Source organism: Ranitomeya variabilis, chromosome 3, assembly GCF_051348905.1.
Source record: "Ranitomeya variabilis isolate aRanVar5 chromosome 3, aRanVar5.hap1, whole genome shotgun sequence".
NCBI lineage: Eukaryota > Metazoa > Chordata > Amphibia > Anura > Dendrobatidae > Ranitomeya > Ranitomeya variabilis.
The window spans coordinates 213,830,206-213,856,785 of NC_135234.1; the positions used below are offsets into that span (position 1 = coordinate 213,830,206).

At 42.8% G+C, this 26,580-nt stretch overlaps 1 protein-coding gene across 1 annotated transcript in view; it reads right to left on the bottom strand.

Annotated features, from left to right (window-relative positions):
• The window catches only part of PM20D1 (peptidase M20 domain containing 1), a 189,067-nt gene that overhangs the window by 132,978 nt on the left and 29,509 nt on the right, over window positions 1-26,580 (bottom strand). Inside the window, exon 2 of the mRNA XM_077295146.1 lies at window positions 9,577-9,663. Within this exon, the coding sequence (XP_077151261.1) occupies window positions 9,577-9,663 (87 nt within the window). The remainder of the gene's footprint in view (window positions 1-9,576; window positions 9,664-26,580) is intronic.

Below are 26,580 nucleotides of genomic sequence, written 5' to 3' on the forward strand. Positions count from 1 at the left end.
AGGCGTCAATAAGACGCCTATCCATTATTAATCCAATACTAATAAAGGGTTAATAAAACACACACACACATTAGGAAAAAAGTATTTTAATATTCCTCATTTAACCATACTTACCATACTTCAGCGCCTGCAAAAAAGTAAAATAATAAACCGTATACTACCTGTCCGCCGTGGACCAATTAATAACGTGTCCCACGACGATCTCCCCTATAGAACAGTGACATCGGGTGATATCACTGCTCTATAGGACCTTCAGTGACACACTGATAGGAGACAATGGCTCCTGCAGTGCATCACTGAGAGGTTACCTTAGGACAAAGTCTCACTTTATGGCAATTGCTGCCTGGGAAAATTTCTCACACAGCAATGGCATAAAGTGAGACTAGGGACTATTTTCTCACAGGGGCATAGGAATACATTGTGAGGAATACATTGTGGAAGGATACCTTCCATCATTGTATTCCCGGAGCCCCTGGAGAGCGGTCGCATCAGCTGATGCTCCTGCTCTCCATGGGAGATCGTCGAGGGACACTCGTTTTAATTGGATTTCTGCGGATCAGGGAATATAGTGTTTGTTTATTATTTTAATATTTTTTTACAGGTGACAATGGCTTCGGGAACAAAGTGACAAGTGATGGTGAGTATGTACTCTATGCTATATGTACTGTATGTCTGTATGATGTATATACTGTATGTTGCATGTCACATGTTGTCGCATGTCCCATGTTGTCGCATGTCCCATGTCGCATGTCGTCGCATGTCCCATGTCGCATGTTGTCGCTTGTCGCATGTCCCATGTTGTCGCATGTCGCCGCATGTCCCATGACGCATGTCCCATGTTGTCGCATGTCACATGTCCCATGTTGTCGCATGTCCCATGTCGTCGTATGTTGTCACATGTCGCATGCCGTTGTATGTCGTCGCATGTTGCATGTGACATGTCGTCGCATGTCGACACGTTGTCACATGTTGCATGTAACATGTTGTCACATGTTGTCACATGTCGCATGGCGTCGCATGTTGAATTAAGTCACATGTCGCATGTTGTCACATGTTGCGTGTTACATGTTGCATGTCACATGGTGTATGATGTATGTCTGTATGTACTGTATGTCTGTATGTCTTGTATGTGTTGTGTTTTTTTTTGTTTTTTTTTAACATTGAACACATTAGCCGGATGATGGGACCACTACTGTCCCATCATTGGCTAATGTGTCACTCACTGTCACTGTAGCAGGCAGAGCCCGATGGGACTTGTAGTCCCATCGGACAATGCCTGCACACAGAGACACCCAGCAATGACGCCCGCCCGCCGCAGTCCCCAGCAGGGCCAGCGGACCCACCGCACAGCCCGGCGCAGCCCCATAGCAAATCCCGGTGCCGACACATCCCGGCGCAGGCACCGGCACATCCCGGCGCCAGCACATACCGGCACATCCCAGCTCCAGCACATACCAGCACCACGGCACATCCCGGCGCAGGCACCGGCACATGCCGGCACCACAGCACATCCAGGCGCAGGCACCGGCACATGCCGGCACCACGGCACATCCCGGGGCCGGCACCACTGCACATCCCGCAGACTCCCCCGCGCCCGCCCATCCCAGAACACAGAGTTCACATCCCTGCCTACTACCTAGCCCCACCCGCCCCCAGCACAGCCCCGCAGGCAGCCCCCAGCACCGCCCACAGCCCAGTCACTCTTGATGAGTGACTGCTGTCTGTGGCGGCTGGGTCACGCCTGCTCATGACGTCACATCAATTTCCAGAGTCTGGAAATTGATGTGAAGTCGGCGGAAATAAGCGGCGGCTGCAACCTGGGGGTCACGTGACCCGGACTCAGCCGCCAGCATAGTGCCGCTCACAGGCGAAAACGGCAACGGAAGGTATTTACACAATTCATCAGGGGCCCCGGGGGATACATTGGGGGGTTAATTGAAAGTAGTGGACAACCCCTTTAGAAAACAGCGAAAAATCAGTTTTGTACTTAGTAACATGATAGCAAAACATTCAAGACCGTTTACTGAGGGTCAGTTCATTAAAGACTGTTTTATAAAAGCAAGTGAAATTATTTGTCCAGACAAAAAGAAACAGTTCGAAGGTATTAGGCTACATTCACATTTGCGTTGTGCGCCGCAGCGTCGGCGCCGCAGCGCACAACGCAAACAAAAACGCGGCAAAACGCACGCTAAAACGCTGCGCTTTGCGCCGCATGCGTCCTTTTTGGCCGAAAGTTGGATGCAAAAAAAATGCAACTTGAAGCGTTTCTTGCGTCCAACGCTTGCGGCCATGCGGCGCAAAACGCAGCACAACGCATGTCCATGCGCCCCCATGTTAAATATAGGGGCGCATGACGCATGCGGCGACGCTGCGGCGCCCGACGCTGCGGCGCTGACCGCAAATGTGAACGTAGCCTAAGCTTGTCGGCAAATACTGTTGCTAGTAGAATCACTGAATCTGCTAGTGACGTTCATCAGCAACTGATTACAGCAGCGCAAAGTTTTGAAGCATTTTCCTTAGCACTTGACGAGAGCACCGGGGTAACAGATACTTCATACTGTGCTGTGGTCATTCGTGGGGTTGATGAAAACCTAAACATAACCAAGGAGAGAGGCACAGCGACCATTCGTGACATTTTTAAAGAACTTGAAGACTGCATTAACACAGCAGGACTGCCATGGGATAAACTGGTGTCTGTGGTCAAGGACGGTGCTCCAGCAATGTGTTCTGAAAACTGGTGTTTTGGGGGTTTATTGAAAGCAAAACAAAACCAGCTTTCATTGTCAGGTCCTTTCAGTGCAATACACTGCATTTTGCATCAGGAAGCGCTGTGCGGAAAAAGTGTACAAATGAAAGATGTTATGGACTTTGTGGTTAAGACTGTTAACTTTATACGGGCAAGAGGTCTTAACCATAGGTAGTTCACTTCTTTCTTGTCTGATATGGCCAGTGAATAAGGATATCATACCGAGGTCAGTTGGTTGAGACGGGGAAGAGTGTTGAAAAGATTTTTTGCTTTGAGACAGGAGATAGCGCTTTTTATGGCACTGAAAGATAATGACGCTTTCCAACTTTCTGACCCAGCTTTTCTATCTGTCTTAAGGTACCTTCACACGAAGCGATGCTGCAGCGATAGCGACAACGATGCCGATCGCTGCAGCGTCGCTGTTTGATCGCTGGAGAGCTGTCACACAGACAGCTCTCCAGCGACCAACGATGCCGAGGCCCCCGGGTAACCAGGGTAAACATCGGGTTGCTAAGCGCAGGGCCACGCTTAGTAACCCGATGTTTACCCTGGTTACCAGCGTAAAAGTAAAAAAAACAAACAGTACATGCTCACCTGCGCGTCCCCCAGCGTCTGCTTCCTGACACTGACTGAGCTCCGGCCCTAACAGCACAGCGGTGACGTCACCGCTGTGCTTTCACTTTCACTTTAGGGCCGGCGCTCAGTCAGTGTCAGGAAGCAGAGGCTGGGGGACGCGCAGGTGAGCATGTACTGTTTGTTTTTTTTACTTTTACGCTGGTAACCAGGGTAAACATCGGGTTACTAAGCGCGGCCCTGCGCTTGGTAACCCGATGTTTACCCTGGTTACCAGTGTAAAACATCGCTGGTATCGTTGCTTTTGCTTTCAAACACAACGATACACAGCGATCGGACGACCAAATAAAGTTCTGGACTTTATTCAGCGACCAGCGACATCACAGCAGGATCCTGATCGCTGCTGCGTGTCAAACGAAACGATATAGCTAGCGAGGACGCTGCAACGTCACGGATCGCTAGCGATGTCGTTTCGTGGGAAGGTACCTTTAGCGTTTCTAACAGATGTCACAGAACACCTCAACGCACTCAACTTGAAGCTCCAGGGCCCAAAGCAGATGATTACAGTGATGTTTGATAATATAAAAGCATTGAGATGTAAGCTGTTTTTGTGGGCAAAAGAATGGCTGTGCGCTCCATGCAGAGTATGCGCAGTAGAGATTTACCCACAACGCACTGGTATGTGCGGATTTCCAGTCTATCATACATGAAGGGGGATGGTGCCATATGCGATACAGCGGGATATTTAAATGGAGGTTAGTAGATCGGTGCAAACACATCACAACTTATCAAGACACATGCTGTTATATCAGGCCTCCTGATGTGCCAGAGGGGCGAAACGCGTTGAGGCGGAGACGGCGGGTGGCATTTCGTCATATAAGTACCATGTTTACCTTTATGCCATGATCTTTTGATGGCGATATATATGGCAGTCCTCATGAAAATTAGCGGATATTGGAGGAGGAGCTTTATGGCTTATAGGTTGATCATCTGGGATTTATCATGCCAAAGTGCACCTTTGATGAAACTATTTGGGGATTTATATCTACTTGTTAATTATAAGATTGGGAAGCATGGTACTATGGTCTACACAATTGAGCCTTTCCTTCACAATTACCGTTCATGTAAATCATTTGTGTTTTCACACACTGTTATGATAGGATATAGGAAACAATTGGGTTTCGTGGCTGTTCTTATGTGAGGATATTAATTGGACAAAGGTGTGTGTTATTTTCATCATTTTTTACATACACCTTAGATGGGTATCCATCTTTTAAACAAATATACTCATTTTCATGGTTTATGGATGGTGATTTTTGGATAAGATATTGACCATAATTATTCAAATCATCTCTGACTGTCATCAATGCCATATGTGTTCTCTAAATGCTTTTAAAATCACTTTGGGGACTAGGGTATCCTTAGGTGTAGGAGTGTTATATGTCTAGAAATAGGGGTTCCATTATCTACTTATCTTGGGAGGGGGATCTTTTAGTGACTGTAGGACATATCTAGAGACCGTAGGGGCAATCATCGTTGAGCGGGGGTGCCATAACGCTTCCCCCTAGGGTGCCAACCTCCACAGTCAGGAAGGTGAAAGCATAGGCACCACACCAGGGACTCCTAACAACATCCAAGTGGATGAGTTTGTGTTTTTTCAGTGTTTTTGTTGGTTTTAGTGGTGTGAATTGACGGTGTTTTAAACGTATCCAATAAAATTTATACTTCATAGAAGAGTCATCAGAAGAAAACCTCTCCTGCATCTGCACCACAATATTCAGCATCAGAAGTATCTAAATAAGCCTGCATTTTGGAAACAAGTCCTGTGGACAGATGAGGTTAAAATAGAGCTCTTTTGCCACAATGATCAAAAGTTTGTGTGGAAAAAAAAAAAAGAGCACAGAATCTCAGGAAAAGAACATCTCGCCAACCATTAAGCATAGGATTGGATCAATCATGCTTTGCGGTTGTGTTGCAGCCAACGGCAAGGAACACATTGCATAAGTAGAGAGAAAAATGTATTCAATGAAATTTCAACAAATTCTTCAAGCAAACATAACACCATCTGTAAAAAAGCTGAAGTTGAAAAGAGAATGGCTTCTACAAATTGATAATGATCCTAAGCCACACATCAAAATTCACAATAGACTACCTCAAAAGGCCCAGGCTGAAGGTTTTACAATGGCCCTCACAGTTTCCTGATCTGAACATCATTAAAAATCTGTGGCAAGACATCAAAATAGCAGTGCGTGCAAGACGACCCAGGAATCTCATAGAATAGGAAGAATTTTCCAAGGAAGAATGGATGAAAATCCCTCAAACAAGAATTCAAACACTCTTGTCTGGATACAAAAAGAATTAACAAGCCGTGATACTTTCAAAAAGGGGTGCTACTAAGTGTTAACCATGCAAGGTGCCCAAACTTTTGCATCAGCCGATTTTCCTTTTTTAAAATTTTAAAATGTAAAAGAAAAAATTTATACAAATTTTGCCTAAACTACAAAGAATATGCATTATCTTTAATTTTAGGCCTTTTATTAGAGATCATTTAATCTTCAACTTGCTTAACTGTTCACAATAACAATAATTTTGACATGGGGTGCCCAAACTTTTACATGCCACTGTAGTGTTATAAGTAAAAAAGGTGTTTGCCCCCTTCCTGATTTCCTATTGTTTTGCATGTATGTCCCATGTAAATGTTTCAGGTCACCAAACAACTTTAAATAATAGACAAAAATAACACAAGTAAACACAAAATGCCGTTTTTAAATTAAGGTCTTTATTATTAAGGGAAAAAGAAATCCAAACCTACAGGGTCATATGTGAAATAATGATTGCCCCCTAAACCTAATAACTGGTTGTGTCACCCGTAGCAGCAAAAAGTGCAATCAAGCGTTTGCGCTAACTGGCAATGCGTCTTTTACAACACTCTGGAGGAATTTTGGCCTACTCATCTTTGCAGAATTGTTGTAATTCAGCCATATTGAAGGGTTTCTGAGTATGAACTGCCTTTTTAATGTCATGCCACAGCATCTCAATCAGATTAAGGTTAGGACTTTGACTAGGCCACTCCAAAGTCTTCATTTTGTTTTTCTTAAGACATTCAGAGGCTGACTTACTGGCATGTTTTGGATCATTGTCCTGCTGCATAACCCAAGTGCGCTTCAGCATGAAGTCACAAACAGATGGCCGGACATTCTCTTTCAGGTTTTTTGGTAGACAGCAGAATTCATGGTTTTATTTACCACAGCAAGTCTTCCATGTCCGGTAGCAGCAAAACAGCCCCAGAACATCACATTACCACCAACATATTTTACTGTTGGGATGACGTTCTTTTTTGAAATGCTGTTACTTCTACGCCAGATATAATGGGACATACTCCTTCCAAAAAGATCAACATTTGTCTTGTCAGTCCACAGAGTATTCTCCCAAAAGTCTTGAGGATTATCAAGATGTTTTCTGGAAAAACTGAGATATGAGCCTTTATGTTCTTATTGCACAGCAGTGGTTTTCGTCTTGGAACTCTGCCATGAAGGCCATTTTTGCCCAGTCTCTTTGTTATGATGGAGTCATGAACACTGACCATAACTGAGGCAAGTGAGGCCGTCAGTTATTTGGAGGTTGTTGTGGGTTCTTTTGTGACTTCTTGGGTGAGTCGTCACTGCACTTATAGGGTAAATTTGGTCAGCTGGCCACTCCTGGGAAGGTTCACCACTGTTCCTTGTTTTCGCCATTTGTGGATGATGGCTCACTGTGGTTTGCTGGAGTCCCAAAGCTTTAGAAATGGCTTTATAACCTTTTCAATACTGATAGATCTGTTACTATGTTGCTCATTTGTTTCAGAATTTCTTTGGATCACGGCATGATGTCTAGCTTTTGAGGATCTTTTGGTCTACTTCACTTTGTCCGGAAGGTCCTATTTAAGTGATTTTTTAATTGGGAACAGGTGTAGCAAGTTAATTTGAACTCAGTTTTCCAAAAGATGTGATAAATCACAGTTAATTTATGTTTTAAGGGGGAGGGGCAATCACTTTTTCACACAGGGCGCATTAGGTTTGGATTTATTTTTTCCTTAATAATAAAAGACCTTCATTTAAAAACTTAATTTTGTGTTTACTTGTGTTATCTTTATCTAATATTTAACTTTGTTTGGCTATATGAAATATTTAAGTATGACAAACATGCAAAACAGTAGGAAATCAAGAAGGGGCAAACACCTTTTTCATGCAACTGTATACATATAGATTGACTGTAGGGTAAGTTAGAGTTAATAGTTTAAGTGCATTTACATTCATTTTCAAGCTGATTATGCACCAATATCTAAGTCAAAAACTCTTTGTGACAAACCCCGAGTCATACTTCTACAGACAGACTTCTACATGCATTGATTACCAGTATTTGTCCTGTTAGATGAGAGGCTGGTAAAATTCAACTACCAATACTGTGAATGGCAGCTGTCCTGTATGCATTATCTCTGTAGCTGCTACTCAGGGATGGACTGGGACTGAAATTCAGCCCTGGCATTTGAAATCACACAGGCCCATGCTGTCCCTGCCCTCCGAACCCTAGATGGGGAAATATTACTAATATTACCCTGCCTGGAGGATATCAAGATTTATTACAAGACCATTATTTCTAAAAATACCAATAATATTGCTATATAAGATTAAATAATTATAATATCAAAATAATAATATTGCAATATTACAGAAAAATACCAATAAACTATAACCAAATATTACCTGCTTATACAGTTATAATACCACCATGTTGATTGCTAAAGGGGTTGAAGTTAAAGTCTATGTAACTTCAGACTGCTGAATCCTCATAGCGTTCACTGTGAAGATTCTCTGATCCCGGCATTGAGAGCGGGCCGTCATGGCTTTGCTAATTTCTCCTGTATTGAGCGAGCCCCTGCACATCTAGTCAGCACCTAACTGCATGTATGCGAATCACATACTAAAAATGATCAGGGGTGAAACTACAGTAGGTGCAAGGGTTGCAATCGCAACCAGGCCCTGGAGCCTAGGGGGCCCAAATGTCCCTTTGGTCTATATACAAGACTAATGATATTAAAGACTTGCAATAATTGGGGGCCCCATTAGAGATTTTGCTTTTTTGCCCAGGAGAGGTGACATATCAGCACAGGGACCCACCTTTAAAGGATGCCTTGACATGGCAGTTGGGCTCACATACTGTATATTGGCCAATCTATGAGCTAAGAACCCTTTTTACTGTACATTCCATAGCAATTTTGCAGATAAATAGTTCATATATACACACTACATAGCACTTTTTTTTTCCTTTTTTCCCATTTTTCTAATTTTTTATGGCAGTAATGCAGTTTCAATGTTCTACAGTAATTATTCTTGGTAAATCACGGTGCAATCTTTATAGTTTTTCAAGTTATATGCCTTCTTGGTTGGCACCTGTTCACACTAGATTGGATGCACTGGTCTTTTTCTCTATTTGTATCAAACCCTTTATGGACATGTGCACTAGCACTCCCATCAGCCACAGGTGATTTTAAGTAGTTAGCAGGTCCATTCCTGCCCCATAAATTGTAGGCTTCTTTGTCCAGGAGAGGTGACATATGAGTGAGGACAGGGACCCAACTATGAAGGACGCCTTAACGTGGCAATTGGGCTCACATATATTGGCCAATCTATGCACTAAGTACCTTTTTTTTTACTGTACTTTTCACAGCAATTTTTCAGAGGAAAAATTCATATATACACTAGATTGTTTTTTTTTCCTTTTGTCCCATTTTCTATGGCAGTAATGCAGTTTCACTGTTCTAGAGTTATCCTTCTTGGTAATTCATGGTGCAACCTTTACACTTTTTCACGTTACCCTGTAGGTGCCGGCCTCAGCAGGTCGCAAAAAAAGGGATGCCCGTGGCATGCTTGGGTAAGTGATGAAGCCAGCAATTTTGTGCTGTGTCACAACTGCAAACAGTGTGGGCATCTTGAGGATGCATATCCTGAAAACAATGTAGCAGCCAAAGTGGCCCAAGACCAGCCAGGCCCTTCTGGCATTTGCCAGAATTGCCAGATGGCCAGTCCGGCCCTGCTGCTACTTCTGTACCCATTTATCATTCATGTTATTTTAGTACCATACTGTAAATGCAGTAATAACGACAAACATTTAGAAGGATATAGAGGAAGTTTTTGCCACCTAATCTGAGGACAGCATAATGTAGTATATCTAATGTTTAGTGTAGTTTTGATAAAATCAGTGTTTTACCTGATACATACCTTTTCTGATGTATTCTCCAAACTCAGCGAGCGCTGTAAAATTCTGCTCCTCTTCAGAAAATGAAACTGTCGGAATTCGGATAGCACCTGATAATGGGATAGGAAGACTTGTGGTATAATTGACTATGCACTTAGGGTCTACATTGGCACACAATATCCTTTCTACAGTCTGTGCTGTGAATGGCAGCCTTTTGCTATACAATCACCCTTGCAGCATATCATCACTTTTCCTGAAGACAGATAGATATAATATGTATTTGCATTTACACATTATCTTTTATTATTTATAAATCATAAAACATCATATACATAAATTCCTTACCATTTATACTCCATGCACACAGACTGTGTACCATGAATGCTCTATGTAGACAGGTTGTACATCAAATACAAGTCATATTATATATCATGTTTACTGGTTCTATATCTTGCTTGACCAAGCATACACTATATTATATAGTAACATAGTTATTAAGGTTGAAGGAAGACTTTAAGTCAATCTAGTTCAACCCATAGCCTAACCTAACATGCCCTAACATGTTGATCCAGAGGAAGGCAAAAAAAAAAAAAAAACGTGGCAAACAGTAAGCTCCACATTGGGGAAAAAAATTCCTTCCGGACTCCACATATGGCAATCAGACTAGTTCCCTGGATCAACGCCCTATCAAGGAATCTACTGTAAATAACCTGTAATATTATCATTTTCAAGAAAGGCAGGCATTCAGTCCCCTCTTAAATTTTAGTAATGAATCACTCATTACAACATCATACGGCAGAGAGTTCCATAGTCTCACTGCTCTTACAGTAAAGAATCTGCGTCTGTTATTATCCAGACGTAGCGGATGCCCCCTTTTCCCCCGTCTCAGGTCTATGAGTAAGAAGATCATTAGAAAGGTCTTTCTACTGTCCCCTCATATATTTATACATTAACATAAGATCACCCCTTAGTAGTGTTGAGCGATACCGTCCGATACTTGAAAGTATCGGTATCGGAAAGTATCGGCCGATACCGGCAAAGTATCGGATCCAATCCGATACCGATACCCGATACCAATACAAGTCAATGGGACTCAAGTATCGGACGGTATTCCTGATGGTTCCCAGGGTCTGAAGGAGAGGAAACTCTCCTTCAGGCCCTGGGATCCATATAAATGTGTAAAAGAAAGAATTAAAATAAAAAATATCGCTATACTCACCCTCCGACGCAGCCTGGACCTCAGCGAGGGAACCGGCAGCGTTGTTTGTTTAAAATTCGCGCTTTTACTTGGTTACGTGAAGTCCCGGCTTGTGATTGGTCAGGGCGGCCATTAACCAATCACAAGCCGGGACTCACGTAAAGGAAAGAAAAGCGCGAATTTTAAACAAAGAACGCTGCCGCTTCCCTCGGTAAGGTGAAGGCTGCGTCGGAGAGGTGAGTATAGCAATATTTTTTATTTTAATTCTCTCTTTTACACATTTTTACATTAATGTTGTTTCGATACCGATACCCGATATCACAAAAATATCGGATCTCGGTATCGGAATTCCGATACAGCAAGTATCGGCCGATACCCGATACTTGCAGTATCGGAATGCTCAACACTACCCCTTAGCCTTCGCTTTTCCAAACTAAATAGCCCCAAGTGTAATAATCTATCTTGGAATTGCAGACCCCCAGTCCTCTAATAACCTTATTCGCTCTTCTCTGCACCCGCTCTACTTTAGCTATGGCTGTCTTATACACCGGAGACCAGAACTGTACACAGTATTAACCCCTTTCTGACATCCGACGTACTATCCCGTCCATGTGGGCTGGGCCCGTCTGACCATGGACGGGATAGTACGTCGAAGCCGATCAGCCGCTCACATGGGTGGTGTGTGGCCGATCGGAGCTGGGTGTCAGCTGATTCTCACAGCTGACACCCGGCACTACAAACAAGATCACAGCGTTCCGGTGGCTTAGAGAAGCCCCCTCCATGCGCGCTTCCCTCAGAACAACGCAATGTGATCGCGTTGTCCTGAGGGTCTCCATGGAGACCCCCGGCACCAAGATGGCCGCAGGGTCCTTCCGGGTCCTGCAGGGAGGTGGCTTCTCAGTGAATGCTGAGAGCAGGCATTGGCAAGCCTCCTTCACTGCCTGTCAGATCGCTGATCTGATACAGTGCACTACAAAGTATCAGATCAGTGATCTGACTTTATATAGTGATGTCACATCCTGGGACAATGTAAAACAGTAAAAAAAAAAATATTAGCATGGGTAAAACTATATTTTTTAAAAAAATTCCTAAATAAAGAAAAAATATAAATATTTTTCCAAAAAATAAATTTCTTTGTGTAAAAAAAACAGAACAAAACAGTAAAAGAACACATATTTAGTATTGCCGTGTCCATAACGACCCGACCTATAAAACTGTCCCACTAGTTAACCCCTTTAGTGAACCCCATAAAAAAAGGCAAAACAACAATGTTTTATTATCATAACGCCGAACAAAAAGTGGAATAACACGTGAGCAAAAAAACGGATATAAATAAACATAGTACCGCTGAAAACGTCATTTTGTCCCGCAAAAAACAAGCCACAATACAGTGTCACCAGCAAAAAAATAAAAGTTATAGCCCTCAGAATAAAGCGATGCAAAAATAATTATTTTTTATATAAAAGTTTTTATTGTACAAAAGCACCATAACATAAAAAAAATCATAAATGAGGTAACGCTGTAATTGTACTGACCCGAAGAATAAAGCTGCCTTATCAATTTTACCACACGCGGAACGGTATAAACACCCCCCCCCCCACAAAAAAAAGAAATTCATGAATTGCTGGTTTTTGTTCATTCTGCCCCCCAAAAATCGTAATAAAGAGCGATAAAAAAAAATCATATGCCCAAAAATGGTACCAATAAAAACGTCAACTCTGCCTGCAAAAAACAAGACATCACATGACTCTGTGGGCCAAAATATGGAAAAATTATAGCTCTCAAAATGTGGTGATGCAAAAACTATTTTCTGCAATAAAAAGCGTCTTTTAGTATGTGACAGCTGCCAAACATAAAAACCCGCTATAAATAGCAAATCATAACCCCCTTTATCACCTCCTTAGTTAGGGAAAAATAATTTAAAAAAATGTATTTATTCCCATTTTCCCATTAGGATTAGGGCTAAAGTTATGGTTAGGGTTGGGGCTAAAGTTAGGGTTAGGGTTGGGATTACGTTTACGGTTGGGATTAGGGTTAGGGGTGTGTCAGGGTTAGGAGTGTGGTTAGGGTTGGGATTAGGGTTAGGGGTGTGTTGGGGTTAGGGTTGGAGTTAGAATTGGGGGGTTTCCACTGTTTAGGCACATCAGGGGCTCTCCAAGCGCAACATGGCGTCCGATCTCAATTCTAGCCAATTCTGCGTTGAAAAAGTCAAACATACTCCTTCCCTTCCGAGCTCTGCCATGCACCCAAACAGTGGTTTACCCCACGTATGGGGTATCAGCGTACTCAGGACAAATTGGACAATAACTTTTGTGGTCCAATTTCTCTTGTTACCCTTGTGAAAATAAATTTGGGGGCTAAAAATTCATTTTTGTGGTAAAAAATGATTTCTTTATTTTCACAGCTCTGCGCTATAAACTTTAGTGAAACACTTGGGGGTTTAAAGTTCTCAAAACACATCTAGATAAGTTCCTTTGGGGGTCTAGTTTCCAAAATGATGTGACTTGTGTTTTTTTTTTTACTGTTTAGGCACATCAGTGACTCTGCAAACGCAACATGAAGCCCGCAGACCATTCCATCAAAGTCTGCATTTCAAAACGTCACTACTTCCCTTCCAAGTCCCGACATGTGCCCAATCAGTAGTTTTCTCCCACATACGGGGTATCAGCGTACTTAGGAAAAATTGGACATCAACTTTTGGGGTCCAATTTCTCCGGACACCCTTGGAAAAATAAAAAATTGAGGGCTAAAAGATCATTTTTGTGGAAAAAAAAGTTTTTTTTTTAATTTTCACGGCTCTACATTATATAATTCTGTGAAACAATTTGGGGTTCAAGGTGCTCACCACACATCTAGATAAGTTCCTTTGATGGCCTAGTTTACAAAATTGGGTCACTTGTGGGGGGTTTCTACTGTTTAGGCACATCAGGGGCTCTCCAAAAACGACATGGCGTCTGATCTCAATTCCAGCCAATTCTGCGTCGAAAAAGTCAAATAGTGTTCCTTCCCTTCCGAGCTCTGCCATGCACCCAAACAGTGGTTTACTCCCACATATGGGGTATCAGCATACTCAGGACAAATTGCATAACAACTTTTGGGGACCAATTTCTCTGGAAAAATTAAAAAATTGGGGGCGAAAAGATCATTTTTGTGAACAAAAATATGATTTTTTATTTTTACAGCTCTACGTTATATACTTCTGTGAAGCACTTGGGGGTTCAAAGTGCTCACCACACATCTAGAAAAGTTCCTTAGGGGGTCAATTTTCCAAAATATTGTCACTTGTGGGGGGTTTTCACTGTTTAGGCACATCAGAAGCTCTCAAAACGCGTCATGGCGTCCCATCTCAATTCCAGTCAATTTTGCATTGAAAAGTCAAACAGCGCTCCTTCCCTTCCGAGCTCTGCCATGCGCCCAAACAGTGGTTTACCCCCACATATGGGATATCAGCATACTCAGGACAAATTGCTCACCACCTTTTGGGTCCAATTTCTCCTAATACCCTTGGTAAAATAAAACAAATTGGATCTGAAGTAAATTTTTTGTGAAAAAAAGCTAAATGTAATTTATTTATTTTTTTTAAACATTCCAAAAATTCCTGTAAAGCACCTGAAGGGTTAATAAATTTCTTGAATGTGGTTTTGAGCACCTTGACGGTATGTGCACACGTTCAGGTTTTTACGCGTTTTTTCGCGATAAAAACGCTATAAAAACTCATTAAAACACATACATTATGCATGCTATCATTTAGAATGCATTCTGCATGTTTTGTGCACATGGTGCGTTTTTTTCAGCGAAAAAAACGCATCGCGGTAAAAAAAGCAGCATGTTCATTAATTTTGCGGATTTTCAGCGTTTTCCCCGCAATTCTATGCATTTAGAAAAAAACGCACAAAAAAAGCGTCAAAAACGCGTCAAAAACGCATGAAAAAACGCCAAAAAAAAAAAGCATGCGGATTTCTGGCAGAAATGTCCGGTTTCTGTCAGGAAAATTTCTGCACGAAATCCTGACGTGTGCACATACCCTGAGTGTTGCAGTTTTTAGAATGGTGTCACTTTTGGGTATTTTTATCATATAGACCCCTCAAAGTGACTTCAAATGTGATGTAGTCCTTAAAAAAATGGTGTTGGAAAAATGAGAAATCGTTGGTCAACTTTTAACAATTATAGCTCCCTATCAAAAAAAAATTTTGGTTCCAAAATTGTGCTTATGTAAAGTAGACATGTGGGAAATGTTACTTATTAAGTATTTTGTGTGACATATCTGTGTGATTCAAGGGCATGAAAATTCAAAGTTGGAAAATTGCGACATTTTCAAAATTTTCGCCAAATTTATGTTTATTTTACAATTAAATGCAAGTCATATCAAAGAAATTTTACCACTATCATGAAGTACAATATGTGACGAGAAAACAATGTCATAATCTCCGAGATCCGTTGAAGCGTTCCAGAGTTATAACCTCAAAGGGACAGTGGTCAAAATTGTAAAAATTGGGATGGTCTTTAACATGCAAACCACCCTTGGGGGTAAAGGGGTTGTGTGGTCGCACTAGTGACTTGTATAAAGGTAAAATGATGTTCTCCTCATGAGCATCTATGCCTCTTTCAATGCATCTCATTATTTTATTTCCCTTTGCAGCAGCTGGCTGACACTGGCCACTAAATGTGAGTTTGTCATCCACCCATACCCCCAGGTCTTTTTCAGTGACAGTTTTGCCCAGTGTTTTACAATTAAGCACATAATTATACATCTTATTTCTTCTGCCCAAGCGCATGACCTCACATTTATCCCCATTAAAGCTCATTTGCCATTTATCAGCCCAAGCATCTAGTTTACATAAATCCTCCTGTAATATAAAATTGTCCTCCTCTGCTTTGATTACTCTGCAGAGTTTAGGGTCATCTGCAAAAAATTTAAATTCTACTCTGTATGTCCCCTACAAGGTCATTAATATCTTAAAAAGAAGCGAGCCTAATACTCCCTGACGAAGCGGAAGCGAAACGTGCGTTGGAGTGGTGTGTGCAGGGGGCAGATGGGTGTCAGACCGTCTGGTATGTGACCTTCTTTGTATTATTATTGTCTTCACTGCAGGTAGTTCTCTTTTTGCTGGCCACTTTGGTGTTCATAATGCTCATTACAGCTACCTCCTATTAACCCCTTCCCGACCTGTGACACAGCGTATGCGTCATGAAAGTCGGTGCCAATCCGACCTGTGACGCATATGCTGTGTCACAGAATGATCGCGTCCCTGCAGATCGGGGGAAAGGGTTAACTCCAATTTCACCTGATCTGCAGGGACAGGGGAAGTGGTACTTCAGCCCAGGGGGGGTGGCTTCACCCCCGGGTGGCTACGATGGCTGATTGGCTGTTGAAAGTGAAACAGCCAATCAGAGCGATTTGTAATATTTCACCTAAAAAACTGGTGAAATATTACAATCCAGCCATGGCCGATGCTGCAATATCATCGGCCATGGCTGGAAACACTTATGTGACCCCCACCCCACCGATCGCCCCCTCAAGCCACCGATCTGTGCTCCGCTCCCCTCCGTCTTGTGCTCCGCTCCCCCGTCCTCCTGTCCGCTCCCCCCCCCCCGTGCTCCTATGCCACCCCCCCGTGCTCCGACGCCCCCCCCCCGTGCCCCGGTCTCCACCCCCTTATACTTACCGAGGCTCCCGGTGTCTTTCCGTCTTCTCCATGGGCGCCGCCATCTTCCAAAATGGCGGGCGCATGCGCAGTGCACCCGCCGAATCTGCCGGCCGGCAGATTCGTTACAAGTACATTTTTATCGCTGTGATAGGTTCTATCACAGCGATCAAAATAAAAAAATAATAAATAAACCCCCCCCTTTATCACCCCCATAGGTAGGGACAATAATAAAATAAAGAAAATATTTTTTTTTCTTTTTCCACTAGGGTTAGGGTTAGAACTAGGGTTAGAACTAGGGGTAGGGTTAGGGTTAGGGGTAGGGTTAGGGTTATGGCATGTGCACACAGTGCGGATTTGGCTGCGGATCCGCAGCGGATTGGCCGCGGATCCGCAGCGGATTGGCCGCGGAACCGCAGCGGATTGGCCGCGGATCCGCAGCAGATTGGCCGCTGCAAATTCGTAGCAGTGTTCCATCAGGTTTACAGTACCATGTACACCTATGGAGAACCAAATCCGCTGTGCCCATGGTGCGGAAAATTCCGTGCAGAAACGCTGCGTTGTATTTTCCGCAGCATGTCAATTCTTTGTGCGGATTCCGCAGCGTTTTACACCTGTTCCTCAATAGGAATCCGCAGGTGAAATCCGCACAAAAAAAACACTGTAAATCCGCAGGTAAAACGCAGTGCCTTTTACCTGCAGATTTTTCAAAAATCGTGCGGAAAAATCTCACACGAATCCGCAACGTGGGCACATGGCCTTAGGGTTAGGGTTGGAATTAGGGCTAGGGTTGGAAATAGGGTTAAGATTAGGCTTGTGGTTAGGGTTACGGATAGGGTTAGGGGTGTGTTGGGGTTACAGTTGTGGTTAGGGTTGGGATTAGGGATAGGGTTGGGATTAAGGTTAGGATTAGGGTTAGGGTTGGAATTAGGGTTACGGGTGTGTTGGGGTTAGGGTTGTGGTTAGGGGTGTGTTGGGGTTAGGGTTGTGATTAGGGTTATGGCTACAGTTGGGATTAAGATTAGGGGTGTGTTGGGGTTAGTGTTGGAGTTAGAATTGAGAGGTTTTCACTGTTTAGGCACATCAGGGGTCTCCAAACGCAACATGGCGCCACCATTGATTCCAGCCAATCTTGCGTTCAAAAAGTCAAATGGTGCTCCCTCCCTTCCAAGCCCCGACGTGCGCCCAAACAGTGGTTTACCCCCACATATGGGGTACCAGCGTACTCAGGACAAACTGGGCAACAACTGTTGGGGTCCAATTTCTCCTGTTACCCTTGCAAAAATAAAAAATTACTTGCTAAAACATAATTTTTGAGGAAAGAACAATTATTTTTTATTTTCACGGCTCTGCGTTATTAACTTCTGTGAAGCACTTGGGGGTTGAAAGTGCTCACCACACATCTAGATAAGTTCCTTCGGGGGTCTAGTTTCCAAAATGGGGTCACTTGTGGGGTGTTTCTACTGTTTAGGCACATCAGGGGCTCTGCAAATGCAACGTGACGCCCGCAGACCATTCCATCAAAGTCTGCATTTCAAATGTCACTACTTCCCTTCCGAGCCCTGACGTGCGCCCAAACAGTGGTTTACCCCCCACATATGGGGTACCAGCATACTCACAACAAACTGGGCAACAAATATTGGGGTCAAATTTCTCCTGTTACCCTTGTGAAAATAAAAAATTGCTTGCTAAAACATCTTTTTTGAGGAAAGAAAAATGATTTTTTTATTTTCACGACTCTGCGTTGTAAACTTCTGTGAAGCACTTGGGGGTTCAAAGTGCTCACCACACATCTAGATAAGTTCCCTTGGGGGTCCAGTTTCCAAAATGGAGTCACTTGTGGGGAGTTCCTACTGTTTAGGCACATCAGGGGCTCTGCAAACGCAACCTGACGCCCACAGAGCATTCCATCAAAGTCTGCATTTCAAAACGTCACTACTTCCCTTCCGAACCCCGACGTGTGCCAAAACAGTGGTTTACCCCCACATATGGGGTATCAGCGTACTCAGGAGAAACTGGACAACAACTTTTGGGGTCCAATTTCTCCTGTTACCCTTGGGAAAATAAAAAATTGTGGGCTAAAAAATCATTTTTGAGAAAAGAAAAATTATTTTTTATTTTCATGGCTCTGCGTTATAAACTTCTGTGAAGCACTTGGGGGTTCAAAGTGCTCACCACACATCTAGATTAGTTCTTTGGGAGGTCAAGTTTCCAAAATGGGGTCACTTGTAGGGGAGCTCCAATGTTTAGGCACACAGGGGCTCTCCAAACGTGACATGGTGTCCGCTAGCGATGGAGATAATTTTTCATTCAAAAAGTCAAATGGTGCTCCTTCCCTTCCGAGCCTTACCATGTGCCCAAACAGTGGTTTACCCCCACATGTGAGGTATCGGTGTACTCAGGAGAAATTGCCAAACAAATTTTAGTATCCATTTTATCCTGTTGCCCATGTCAAAATGAAAAAATTGAGGCTAAAATAATTTTTTTGTGAAAAAAAAGTACTGTTTCATTTTTACGGATCAATTTGTGAAGCGCCTGGGGGTTTAAAGTGCTCACTATGCTTCTAGATAAGTTCCTTGGGGGGTCTAGTTTCCAAAATGGGGTCACTTGTGGGGGAGCTCCAATGTTTAGGCACACGGGGGCTCTCCAAACGCGACATGGTGTCCGCTAAAGATTGGAGCCAATTTTTCATTAAAAAAGTCAAATGGCGCTCCTTCCCTTCCGAGCCCTGCCGTGCGCCCAAACAGTGGTTTACCCCCACATATGAGGTATCAGCGTACTCAGGACAAATTGGACAACAACGTTCGTGGTCTAGTTTCTCCTTTTACCCTTAAATAAAAATAAAAAAATTGTTGCTAAAAGATCATTTTTGTGACTAAAAAGTTAAATGTTCATTTTTTACTTCCATGTTGCTTCTGCTGCTGTGAAACACCTGAAGGGTTAATAAACTTCTTGAATGTGGTTTTGAGCACCTTGAGGGGTGCAGTTTTTAGAATAGTGTCACTTTTGGGTATTTTCAGCCATATAGAACCCTCAAACTGACTTCAAATGTGAGGTGGTCCCTAAAAAAAATGGTTTTGTAAATTTTGTTGTAAAAATGAGAAATCACTGGTCAAATTTTAACCCTTATAACTTCCTAGCAAAAAAAAAATTTGTTTCCAAAATTGTGCTGATGTAAAGTAGACATGTGGGAAATGTTATTTATAACTATTTTGTGTCACATAACTCTGGTTTAACAGAATAAAAATTCAAAATGTGAAAATTGCGAAATTTTCAAAATTTTCGCCAAATTTCCATTTTTTTCACAAATAAACTCAGAAATTATCGACCTAAATTTACCACTAACATGAAGCCCAATATGTCACGAAAAAACAATCTCAGAATCGCTAGGATCCGTTGAAGCGTTCCTGGGTTATTACCTCATAAAGGGACACTGGTCAGAATTGCAAAAAACGGCAAGGTCATTAAGGCCAAAATAGGCTGGGTCATGAAGGGGTTAATGTGCACCTTTTGGTGATATTGATTATTAATTAAATTCTTTATTAAATAATTTATATATTAATTATAATATATGGATTCTAATCAGTTTTTTTATGCACTTTTTGTTATTGTATTTACCACTGGGTATTTATTATTCATTATATTTTTTATATTTAATATTTTTTCACAATAATTTTTCACATTTTTTGTTTTGTTATGTAGTAGCTTTTTGTGCCACATTGTTTAATTATATGAATTTTACCAGCAAGACTCCTCTGTATACTTTTATGGTCTGTCTGACATTCTTTGCCCGGTTACACAGTTTTTTATATCATTTTTTATGCGGTTAATTTTTTAATAAAGATTGTTTTATGTCAACTTCCTTGTAGCCAAATATTTTGTTTTTTGGTATTCTTGAGTATAATCATGTATTTTTAATAAAGTTTAATATATTATTATTTGGTTTATCTTTGAATACTTCTTTTGGGTGATATATTATGTTTGGTATTCTTTGCTTTTTATGAACAATACTAGATGGTAGCCCGATTCCAACGCATCGGGTATTCTAGAATATGTATGTAGTTTATTTATGAAGATTTTAGAATAATACATTGAATACACAGGATTCGGCCGGCCGCGACCAATTAGCGAAGCGTGGTTCAAATCCAGCGCCAATTCGCAGCCGGACTGCGCCTGCCGCTTATTGTTCGCGGCCGGCCATGTAGTATATAACAGGCCACGTAGTATATTGCACAGCCACGTAGTATATAGCACAGCCACGGAGTATATAGCACAGCCCACGGAGTATACACTGTGTTCCAAATTATTATGCACAAAGAGTTTAGAAGTGATAAGGTTAGAATTTTTTTGTTTGTCATTTAAACTCATTGATGGTGATGTGTGTCAGGGCTCTTTATATCACTGAAAGCAATTGCAGATACCTGTGCAAATTAGTTTGGCAGGTGTGTCCAAATAAAGGCAAGACTACTTAAGAAGGCTGTTCCACATTATTAAGCAGCCTACATTTTTTGCCAAAATGGGAAAGAAAAAGGATGTGTCGGCTGCTGATAAGCAACAAATTGTGAAGTATTTAGGTCAAGGCATGACTACAATCAACATTGCCAAGACACTTTATCGTGATCATCGCACACTCAAGAAGTATGTAGCTGATTCCCAGCACACACGTGTGCGTGCTGATAAGGAAAAAAAAAGGTTGAAAACTCTGCTGTGCATAATAATTTGGAACATGCATTTTGAGTGTTTATTTTTTTTTAAAAAGATACTGTGCGTGCTGATAAGGAAAAATTGAGGACTCTTTTCAACAGGCAATTGCGTAAGGTTAAAAGAGCAGCTGCAAAAATGCCTTGTCATAGCAGCAGACAAGTTTTTGAAGCTGCTGGTGCCTCCAACGTCCCCAGAACAACAAGATGCAGGGGCCTTCAGAGGTGCGTAAGCCATCCTGTCGACCACCTCTATCCACTGCACACAAGCAGAAACGGCTCCAGTGGGCCAAACGATACATGAAGACTGACTTCCAAACTGTTTTGTTCACTGATGAGTGTCGTGCAACGCTCGATGGTCCAGATGGATGGAGTGGAGGATGGCTGGTTGATGGACACCACATGAAAACACGGCTAAGGCGCCAACAAGGAGGAGGTGGAGTAATGTTTTGGGCTGGAATCATGGGGAGAGAGATTGTCGGCCCCTTTATGATCCCTGAAGGGATAAAAGATGAACTCCATAATCTACGTGGAGTTTCTAAAACAACACTTCCTGCCATGGTTCAAGAGGAAGAACCGTGCATTCCGCAGCAAGATCATTTTCATGCATGATAATGCACCGTCTCATGCTGCAAAAAACACATCTGCATCTCTGGCTGCTATGGGCATAAAAGAGGACAAACTTCTGGTGTGGCCACCATCTTCCCCTGACCTCAACCCCATTGAGAACCTCTGGAGCATCATCAAAAGGAGTGTCTATGATGGTGGGAGGCAGTTCACATCTAAGCAACAGCTCTGGGAGGGTATTCTGTCCACATGCAAAACAATTGAAGCAGAAACCATCCAAAAACTGACAAATTCAATGGGCGAGAGAGTTCAGAAGCTTCTTTCGAACAAGGGGTCCTATGTGCAAATGTAACATCACCTAGAATAAAGTTTTCACTTGAAAACTGTTTGATTTCATTTTGTAATAAGCTGATAATGCTTATAACTTCACAACTGACCATTTTTTTTGTTCAAAATAAAAAAAGGTTGAAAACTGCTGTGCATAATAATTTGGAACATGCATTTTGAGTGTTTATTTTTTTTTTTTTAAAAAGATACTGTTTTCATAGGCAGTTTGTTCCAAAACATTGCAATTATACTAGAATAGTAGATGACTGGAAAATAACAATGACTGCAATTCAGATAGGTAATTTAGAGAAAATATGAGGAAATATTATTTGCATAATAATTTGGAACACAGTGTATAGCACAGCCCACGGAGTATATAGCACAGCCCACGGAGTATATAGCACAGCCCACGGAGTATATAGCACAGCCCACGGAGTATATAACACAGCCCACGGAGTATATAACACAGCCCACGGAGTATATAACACAGCCCACGGAGTATATAACACAGCCCACGGAGTATATACAGTTGTGGACAAAAGTATTGACACCCCTGCAATTCTGTCAGATAATACTCAGCTTCTTCCTGAAAATGATTGCAATCATAAATTCTTTGGTATTATTATCTTCATTTAATTTGTCTTAAATGAAAATACACAAAAGAGAATGAAGCAAAAAGCAAAACATTGATCATTTCACACAAAACTCCAAAAATGGGCCAGACAAAAGTATTGGCACCCTCTGCCTTATACTTGGTTGCACAACCTTTAGCCAAAATAACTGCGATCCACCGCTTCTGGTAACCATCAATGAGTTTCTTACAATGCTCTGCTGGAATTTTAGATCATTCTTCTTTGGCAAACTGCTCCAGGTCCCTGATATTTGAAGGGTGCCTTCTCCAAACTGCCATTTTTAGATCTCTCCACAGGTGTTCTATGGGATTCAGTTCTGGACTCATTGCTGGCCACTTTAGAAGTCGCCAGTGCTTTCTCTCAAAACATTTTCTAGTGCTTTTTGAAGTGTGTTTTGGGTCATTGTCCTGCTGGAAGACCCATGACCTCTGAGGGAGACCCAGCTTTCTCACACTGGGCCCTACATTATGCTGCAAAATTTGTTGGTAGTCTTCAGACTTCATAATGCCATGCACACGGTCAAGCAGTCCAGTGCCAGAGGCAGCAAAGCAACCCCAAAACATCAGGGAACCTCCGCCTTGTTTGACTGTAGGGACCGTGTTCTTTTCTTTGAATGCCTCTTTTTTTCTCCTGTAAACTCTATGTTGATGCCTTTGCCCAAAAAGCTTTACTTTTGTCTCATCTGACCAGAGAACATTCTTCCAAAACGTTTTAGGCTTTTTCAGGTACGTTTTGGCAAACTCCAGCCTGGCTTTTTTATGTCTCGTGGTAAGAAGTGGGGTCTTCCTGGGTCTCCTACCATACAGTCCCTTTTCATTCAGATGCCGGCGGATAGTTCGGGTTGACACTGTTGTACTCTCAGACTGCAGGGCAGTTTGAACTTGTTTGGATGTTAGTCGAGGTTCTTTATCCAACATCCGCACAATCTTGCGTTGAAATCTCTTGTCAATTTTTCTTTTCCGTCCACATCTAGGGAGGTTAGCCACAGTGCCATGGGCTTTAAACTTCTTGATGACACTGCGCACCGTAGACACAGGAACATTCAGGTCTTTGGAGATGGACTTGTAGCCTTGAGATTGCTCATGCTTCCTCACAATTTGGTTTCTCATGTCCTTAGACAGTTCTTTGGTCTTCTTTCTTTTCTCCATGCTCAATGTGGTATACACAAGGACATAGGACAGAGTTTGAGTCAACTTTAATCCATGTCAACTAGCTGCAAGTGTGATTTAGTTATTGCCAACACCTGTTAGGCGCCACAGGTAAGTTACAGTTACAGTTAATTACACAAATTAGAGAAGCATCACATGATTTTTTGAACAGTGCCAATACTTTTGTCCACCCCCTTTTTTATGTTTGGTGTGGAATTATATCCAATTTGGCTTTAGGACAATTCTTTTTGTGTTTTTTCATTTAAGACAAATTAAATGAAGATAATAATACCAAAGAATTTGTGTTTGCAATCATTTTCAGGAAGAAACTGAGTTATCTGACAGAATTGCAGGGGTGTCAATACTTTTGGCCACAACTGTAGCACAGCCACGTAGTATATAGCACAGCCCACGGAGTGTATAACAGCCCACATAGCATATAACACAGCTCAGGTAGTATATAACACTGCCCACATAGTATATAGCAGCCAGGCAGTATATAATACTGCCCACGTAGTATAATAACACAGGCCACGTAGTATATAGCACAGCCCACGTAACATATAGCACAGCCCACGTAACATATAGCACAGCCCACGTAGTATAGCACAGCCCACGTAGTATATAGCACAGCCCACGTAGTATATAGCACAGCCCACGTAGTATATAGCACAGCCCACGTAGTGTATAACACAGCCCACGTAGTGTATAACACAGCCCACGTAGTGTATAACACAGCCCACGTAGTGTATAACACAGCCCACGTAGTGTATAACACAGCCCACGTAGTGTATAACACAGCCCACGTAGTGTATAACACAGCCCACGTAGTGTATAGCACAGCCCACGTAGTACATTGCACAGCCCACGTAGTACATTGCACAGCCCACGTAGTACATTGCACAGCCCACGTAGTACATTGCACAGCCCACTGTTATGGCTGGACCTGGTGGTTAGGAGCACCGGGAATGACCTGATAGTCAAAACTGCAAAATAGAGCGAGCTCTGGGAAGTGGGAGCTCTGCTGACCGCAGCCCTAATCTATTATCACACACACACTAGAATTAGCCGTGGATCGTACCTGACTCTGCCTAGACGACTCTTCACAGCCTGAGAGGTAACTACTCCTAAAGAGAAATATAGCCTCACCTTGCCTCAGAGAAATTCCCCAAAGGAAAAGAGCAGCCCCCCACATATATTGACTGTGAGTTAAGAGGAAGGCACAAACACAGGAATGAGACAGGTTTCAGCAAAGGAGGCTCGACTTACTAAATAGACAGAAGATAAAGGGATCTTTGCGGTCAGCACAAAAAACTACAAAAAGCCACGCAGAGTGAGCAAGAAACCCCCCGCGCCGACTTACGGCGCGGTAGGTGCCACTCTGCAACCCAGAGCTTCCAGCTAGCGAGACAATATCATGATAGCCAGCTGGACAAAACTTAGCAGGTACTCAGAAATATATTCAGCACACAAATGAACAACAAATGAGCTTAACAGGGACTTAGCTTCTGCTGAAGTAGACAGGTCATCAGGAGATCCAAGTGAGATCTGAACCAGTACAGATACATTGACAACTGGCATCAGGTAACGGTCTGAGCAGAGTTAAATAGAGGAACCAGCCCAGTCTTAAACGATGCAGCTGAGGAAGCCACCTCCAGACCAGCAGCTCCACTTTCAGCCACCAGAGGGAACCCACAGACAGAACTCACAGAAATACCATTCCTGACCACAGGAGGGAGCTCGAGAACAGAGTTCACAACAGCCCACGTAGTACATTGCACAGCCCACGTATTATATTGCACAGCCCATGTATTATATTGCACAGCCCACGTAGTATATAGCACAGCCCACGCAGTACATTGCACAGCCCACATAGTATATTGCACAGCCCATGTAGTATATTGCACAGCCCACGTAGTATATAGCAGCCCACGTATTATTTTGCACAGCCCACGTATTATTTTGCACAGCCCACGTATTATTTTGCACAGCCCACGTATTATTTTGCACAGCCCACGTAGTACATTGCACAGCCCACGTAGTACATTGCACAGCCCACGTAGTATATAGCACAGCCCACGTATTATATTGCACAGCCCACGTATTATATTGCACAGCCCACGCAGTATATAGCACAGCCCACGCAGTATATAGCAATGTGGGCATCATATCCCTGTTAAAAAAAAAAAAGAATTAAAATAAAAAATAGTTATATACTCACCTTCCGTTGGCCCTGGATCCAGGCGAAGCGGTTACCGACGCTCCTCGCGCACTCCGGTCCCAAGAGTGCATTGCGGTCTCGCGTAGATGATGGCGAGACCGCTACGTCATCATCTCGCGAGCCCGCAATGCATGGAGCGGTCACTGGAGCGTCGCGAGGAGCGGGGAAGGCCTGTTCCTGATCCGGGGGCCAACGGACGGTGAGTATATAACGATTTTTTATTATTTTTAACATTAGATCTTAACTATTGATGCCGCATAGGCAGCATCAATAGTTAAAAGTTGGTCACACAGGGTTAATAGCAGCGGTAACGGAGTGCATTACACCGCGGCATAACGCGGTCCGTTACCGCTGCCATTAACCCTGTGTGAGCGCTGACTGGAGGGGATTATGGAGCGGGCACTGACTGCGGGGAGGAAGGAGCGGCCATTTTGCCATCGGACTGTGCCCGTCGCTGATTGGTCGTGGCCGTTTTGCTGCGACCAATCAGCGACTTGGATTTCCATGACAGACAGAGGCCGCGACCAATGAATATCTGTGACAGACAGACAGAAAGACAGACAGAAAGACGGAAGTGACCCTTAGACAA